The sequence below is a fragment of the Daucus carota genome, chromosome 9, assembly GCF_001625215.2.
Source record: "Daucus carota subsp. sativus chromosome 9, DH1 v3.0, whole genome shotgun sequence".
NCBI classification, from domain to species: domain Eukaryota; kingdom Viridiplantae; phylum Streptophyta; class Magnoliopsida; order Apiales; family Apiaceae; genus Daucus; species Daucus carota.
Window position 1 is genome coordinate 2,974,150 of NC_030389.2, and position 6,784 is coordinate 2,980,933.

Sequence of the window (6,784 nt, forward strand, 5' to 3'; positions counted from 1 at the left end):
CTATATTCTCTAGTTTAAGTTCCACACTATATGTATGGATACCAATATACTAGTTGTTTAACATATTTAAACTGAAAAAACAAGTTTACGTGGAAGTCTCTGTCTTTTATTATTCTGGAAAAGCGGTGCATATATGAAAGCTGATCGATAAAATTGAGTGGCTAAAAACAAGGAGCCCCTTGCAAACATGCTCCTACTTCAGCTGAAAAAAACTAAATTTAAACATATTTAAATTTCAAGTTTCAAAATAAAATCCAACAATCATCCCCTTAGTTTAAAACTTGTCCTGCTAGCTCTTCCACTCCTGGTAGACCACGCATCTGTTCAAATTTCACAGTAGTAAGCGCCTTAGTCAAGACTGCACGTCTGAGGTGATATGTTTAACAACAATCTCCTTTCTTTCGACACACTCGCGAATAAAATGGTATCTAATATCTATATGTTTACTCCGCCCATGAAACACTTGATTTTAAGCCAAATCTATCGCAGACATGTTGTCAATAAACAGAGTTACTGAATCTGTATCTTCACCAGTACTTTTCCTATCATCTGTATAGAACGCCACCCCACCTGTTCTTTTCCTATCATCAGTTTGGCTTCCCAAGTCACTATCTGAGTACCCTGTAAGCATGTTGTTGCCTCCTTTCTTGTGAATGAATCAAACAAAAATTAATGGTTCCCTTTACATACTTGAGTATGCGTTTTACTGCATTCCTGTGCATTGATATGGGCTGCTGCATATAACAACTGACTATTCCTACTGAGTAGGCAATATCAGGATGAGTGTGTACGAGGTAACGTAGCCCTCCTAACATGTTTTTGTATTCAGTTGGATCCACCAGCTTGCCTCCTTCATCTTTAGTGATATGTTCCTTAAGATCCATAGGATACTTTGTGGGATTGCACGCCTCCGTTTCAGCTTTTTCTAAAATCTTTTTTACATATGCTGTCTGTTTCAACTCGATGTGATTTTTCTCCTGATGCCATTCGATTCCCAAATAGTAAGAAAGCCTTCCAAGATCATTCATCTCAAATGTATCACTCTTCTATTGTTTGAACTGATTGATGACTCCAGCATTAGTACCTGTAATTAAGAGGTCATCCACATATAATCCTACGAAAGTTGCTTCTCCTTTCTCTCGTTTCATATACACTGCATGCTCATGCGGACATCTGGTAAAGCCAAGTTCTTCAAGCGATTTATTTAGCTTTGAATACCAAGCACGTGATGCTTGTCGCAAACCGTAGAGAGCCTTAATTAATGTGTAAAACAAGTGTTCTTGACCTTTCTTCACAATCCTTCCAGCTGTGTTACATAGAGTTCTTCATGAATTTCACCATTTGAAGAACGCTGTTTTAACATTTAAATGGTGAACTTTGAGAATTACTTTTTGCAGCTAGTTCCAGCAATAAGCGAACAATCTCCATTCTCGTGATCGGAGAAAATATTTCATCTAAATCCACCCCCTGCTCTTGAACATATCCTTTGGAAAGAAGTCGTGCCTTCTACTTCACTATATTTCCACCATCATCTCATTTTAGTTTATATATCCATTTCAATCCAATCACCTTTCGATTCACTAGGCAATTCTGTCAATTCCCAAGTGTGGTTTTTTTTCCCAATGGATATCATTTCACATACCATGGCCTGCCTCTAGTTTCGCTCATTTGTTGCTTCTTTATATTTCTTGGCTTATCAATCCCCATTGGAAGTAGCTCATCATCTATTTCAACCTCCTTTGTTTCATTGCAAATATTTGTGAGTGACCTGAAATTCACCGGTTCACTGTCGCAGCTACCTAAGCTTTTGAATTTTGATTCCTGTGCACCACTTTGTGAATGTGGTCTTGCAGTCTGCTCTTCACTAGAATCACTACCAGCTTGCTATGTATCAACTGATTCCTCGACAGTTTCTTCGTCAAAAAGAGTGCGAGGAGTAACAATAGTGAATGTTGTGATCTTATTAAAATCCATGCTCTTTTGCTGATCCTATGTCCAAGTCTTTCCTTCCTCGAATATCATGTCTCTGCTCACCAGAATTTTGTTACTTTCAGGATTAAACAAATGGTATGCTTTGTACTTGGTTCATTTCTGAGATGTATCGCCTTCATGCTTCGATCGCTCAGCTTTGTGGTATATACTCCAGGGATTTTCATGTGAGTTTAACATCCAAAGACCCTTATGTTTCCAATGTTAGATATCATCCCATTGCAGTGGTAACATGGACTTTGGTGATCCAAAATATATAAGGATGATAATTGTATGTTTAGACAATTATTATAAAAGTATGTCTGGGTCACAAAGTTAGAAGAGGTATTGTTGGGTATTCACCCAGTTAGAATTGGATTTTGATTTGAGTTGAAGATTTCAGAATTGGATTCTAATTGCAATTATGTATTCCAGAGTTAGAGTTAGATTCTGATTTGTCTAAGTTTGAGATGGTTATATATACATAGTCATATTATGTTTGATAGGTGTGCTCAAGATGTAGACTTAGGTATCGCTTGCGGGCGGATGCTTGAGTAGTAGGCTTGAGTATCCAAGTTTGGTTGATTGTATTATTGATAACGGTTTTGATTAATAATACAAGTGGGGATGTGGGTTTTCTGCGTCAAATATATTGTTGTGTGTGCGCTTTTGCATTAGAAGTTGAATCTTGTATTTTTTCATTAATAAGTGGTATCAAGAGCCGAGGTCAGAATCGTGATTGATGAGGTTGGAGTAAAATTCGGGATTCAATTGATAATGCAGAGTACAGGGAATGTTTGTTAGCTGGAAGAGACAAAGTTACGTGCGGTATGACAGTTGATTCTTACCGTGGATCAATCATGATGGACTCAAGATGGAAGAAGATATGATTGTTCTTTTGGAGGCCGAACTGATTGTGAAAGAAAGGATCGGGTAACTCGTCAGATGGAAGGGCGGGCACTCTTGGTTGATGCACGTGATTTTGTAGATGGATATACCGTTATGATGGAGAACGGTGGTTGGGAGTTCATTAAAGTGAAATTTGGTGATACTCAAAGTTTGGAAGAACGAGAAGGGAAGATTCTAGTTCAAGGGGAGGAATTGGCGGATGGACGTCTGTGTCTTGGTCGTAACTGTTGATTCGGTTATGAAATTGTATTGGGTTGAAAAGGAGGATTATTAGATATCAGCCCATTACAATGGTAACATGGACTTTGGTGATCCAAAATATATAAGGATGATAATTGTATGTTTAGACAATTATTATAAAAGTATGTCTAGGTCACAAAGTTAGAAGAGGTATTATTTGGTATTCACCCAGTTAGAATTGGATTCTGATTTGAGTTGAATATTTCAGAATTGGATTCTAATTGCAGTTAGGTATTTCAGAGTTAGAGTTAGATTCTGATTTGTCTAAGTTTGAGATGGTTATATGTACATAGTCATATTATGTTTGATATGTGTGCTCAAGATGTAGACTTAGGTATCGTCTGCGGGCGGATGCTTGAGTAGTAGGCTTGAGTATCCAGGTTTGGTTGATTGTATTATTGATAGCGGTTTGATTAATAATACAAGTGGGGACGTGGGTTTTCAGCGTCAAATATATTGTCGTGTGTGTGCTTTTGCATTAGAAGTTGAATCTTGTATTTTTTCCCTAACATCCAATGCTTGGTTTTACTCCCTTCTATGCCTCATATGGTGTCCTTCCAATAAATGCTCGAGTTGGCAACATGTCTAATAAATAAACTGAGTGTCTGACAGCTTCCGACCACAATGCCAAGGGCATTCCCATCTATTTAAGAAAACTACGTGCCATTGAGACCACGGTATGATTTCGACGCTCAACTATTGCATTTTGCTGAGGGGAATAAGAATACGTCGAATTCCTTTCTATGCCACGTTTCTCGCAAAAGCGTGTGAATTCCTGAGAACAGAACTCGCCTCCTCAATCAGTCTTGAAAGTCTTTACACGTTTCCCTTGTCCATCCTCAACATGCGCCTTGAACCACTTAAAAACATTCAGTGCCTCGCCTTTGCTATTCAAGAAAATATTCCCACATAACCCGGCTATAATCGTCATCTAAGAGCATAAAATACTTGTTTCCACCATAGATTTCAGGAGGGATAGGACCACATAAATCACAATGTACAAGTTCTAGGGTTGTTGTTGCACTAAATTTACTTTGACAGGGAAATGATTTTCCGAACTGATTAGATATTAGACAATTTGTACACACATCTTTAGGTTGTGTAAATTTTGGCAAGCCTTCTATCATATGAGTGGATTGCATCAATGTCATAGATTGGAAGTTTACATGGCCCAAACAGGAATGCCTAAACCAAGATACTTCATCTGTTTTGAGTACCAAACAAGCAGGCTAACTAGTTTCAATAATGAGTTTGTACAGCCTGTCATGAGACCTCTTAGCTACTTTTGATAACTAACCAAGACTAATACTGTTGATACAAAGCATAGGGATATGGTATACCTCATCAAGTGTGTGTTCTTCTCGTTTATACAGGTGAAAACCACAGAGCCCTTATCTTTAATTTAAACAATTGAACCGTCTCCAAATCTCACTTGACCTGTCACCTTTTCAACCAAGTCTCGGAACTTTGGTCGAATTCCAGTCATGTGGTTACTCGCGCCATTATCCAAATACTAAAGCTTTGACTCTGTAAGAACACCATCTTGTCCCAACTTAGGCGTCACTCTTGTCTCATTAAGCAAAATCAGGTCATCCCCTTGTTCTTTGTGTTCTGCTAGTAGACGTGCAGGCTCATCGTCTTCCATTTGAGCCATATTTATCTCCTGTTTTTGTTCCTTCTCCCTTCGTGTTTTTTTACAATCTGCAGCAAAATGACCATAAGAGCCACAATCATAGCACTTCAGTTTACTTTGTCTTGAAATACCCGACCTCCATCTCATCCACTTTGTGGAAACCCGTAAGCGAAAAGAGGGGTGAAAGTACAAGTCAAATACTGACAAATCAGAAAAAAGAATTACAAGTACATTTTAAGTACTATTAAATCTAACTTCAAAAATTATTTTAAAAGCTGGTGTATCAATTTCTTGTAGATCGAGATTAAGAAACTAATTACTTATGAACAAGAGGTTAAAGAAAATCTAATGGTCAGTGGAGGCAAGGATCATGCACACAATTGGCTAGTAGGAAGAGGTGGTACAAAGCAAAATGGTCAATGCTCTCGATCGTTCGCCAGCAATTCCTCTGGAGCACTATGTGCAGGAGTTGACGACAAAGATCAAGCATGACCTGGAAATTTAATTGGAAGCAACAATTAACCGCAAAGTGCAGGAAAATTTAACTTGGGTGTTGAAAAAACTAGGGGATGCAAATCCCAATCTAAAACTAAATATGAGGGACTTTTGTGCTACGGTGTCGAGCGATCAAGATGACGACACTCGTGTGACTCAATGAAGGGCCACCCTATAGCTATATTATTCCATTATTGTCTAAAACTATTAAGAGTTGGTTGTTTTGAAGTAAATATATGTAGTATGGAAAATTTATGTTATTGTCTTATCCCATGGAAAGATTCCGTACTTAGATATTTTGTTGGGTGTCGTTTTGTGACTGTTTGGTATTATGTTAGGAGAGTTTGTGACTGTTGGTTTGTTGAAATATTATGACAGGGTTACTTTTGTAGTTTGATGGCTTGTTTAGGAAGGAATTCATGAATGTACAATACGGATTGCCAAAATTTTATTGAAAGTGTTGCATTTTACTTTTGTCAGTGTTGCAATTTCTGTTTATTTTTAAGTGTTTCGTATTTAATCTATCAGTGTTGCAAATATAAACAACCTAGTGTTGCATATTAAAATATATGGTGTTGCAAAAGATATGTGGGACCTACTAATTATTTTTAAAATATTTGGACCATGTGGGACCCACCCATGACGTGGAAAGTGAATCATCAATGATGTGGCAAGTGGACCTAACTAACGTGGCAGGCGGGATTCAATTGTTGTGGTATATGGAGTACTGTGACTAACTTCTGATGTGTGTCCACCTTTAAAGTTAACACGGAGTGATGCTGCCTTTATATATGGGTGGTGTTGCATTATATGTATATTGCAATACTTTCTCCGTGTTGCATTCAACAGCTAAAAGCGTTGCATTATAGGTCAAAGGCAAGGCTCACATATGCAAAGGCCCAAAAAGTGTTGCATATCTCGATTTACGGCCTAAGGCAACATCATTTGGCATATAAGGCAACATGACTGACCGTTGCATATGAGCGTTTATGGCGTAGTAAGTTACCCTAAAAATGTACCTTGGGACACCTACAAGCCTCACTATTTCTCGCCAAAGGTATATCAATCCATTGTGAGATATTGGAATTCTGAAAACTTGGAAAGGAAACCCGTAAGCTTCTTGAATGTTACTCGCGCATGGGGGCAATACCGTATGATGTGAGACGGGAGGTATGCTTTTACTTTTATTTTAATATTAGTTTCCATGTTTTCTTTCTTTGTATCATATGTTAAGAAAATTAGTGCAATGATTTTATTATATTTTATACAAAAGAAATTTCATATAAATAAAAAGGCAAGAGGGTTATCACGAACAACAAATGTAGAGTTTCTGGATTTCATATATGATCGTGTATAACAAATGGTGGTAGCCCTTTTACTCTAATTTACTTTGAAGTCTGAATTAAATTTTAAATTGACACTCGTGTACACACACACACATATACATATATATATATATATACACACACACACACATACATATACATGTATGTATGGGTCATGTTCTGCTTAGAACCCTTAGCCTTACTTTGTAGTTTT

The 6,784-nt window shown here is 37.6% G+C and overlaps 1 protein-coding gene across 1 annotated transcript; it reads right to left on the reverse strand.

Annotated features, from left to right (window-relative positions):
* Nucleotides 1-469: 469 nt before the first annotated feature.
* LOC108203827 (uncharacterized mitochondrial protein AtMg00810-like) lies at nt 470-1,028 on the reverse strand. Its single transcript, XM_017373021.1, has 2 exons — nt 753-1,028; nt 470-646 (listed from the first exon to the last, which is right to left on the reverse strand). Exons 1-2 carry the CDS (start codon nt 1,026-1,028, stop codon nt 470-472), a joined length of 453 nt encoding a protein of 150 aa, XP_017228510.1.
* Nucleotides 1,029-6,784: the final 5,756 nt, after the last annotated feature.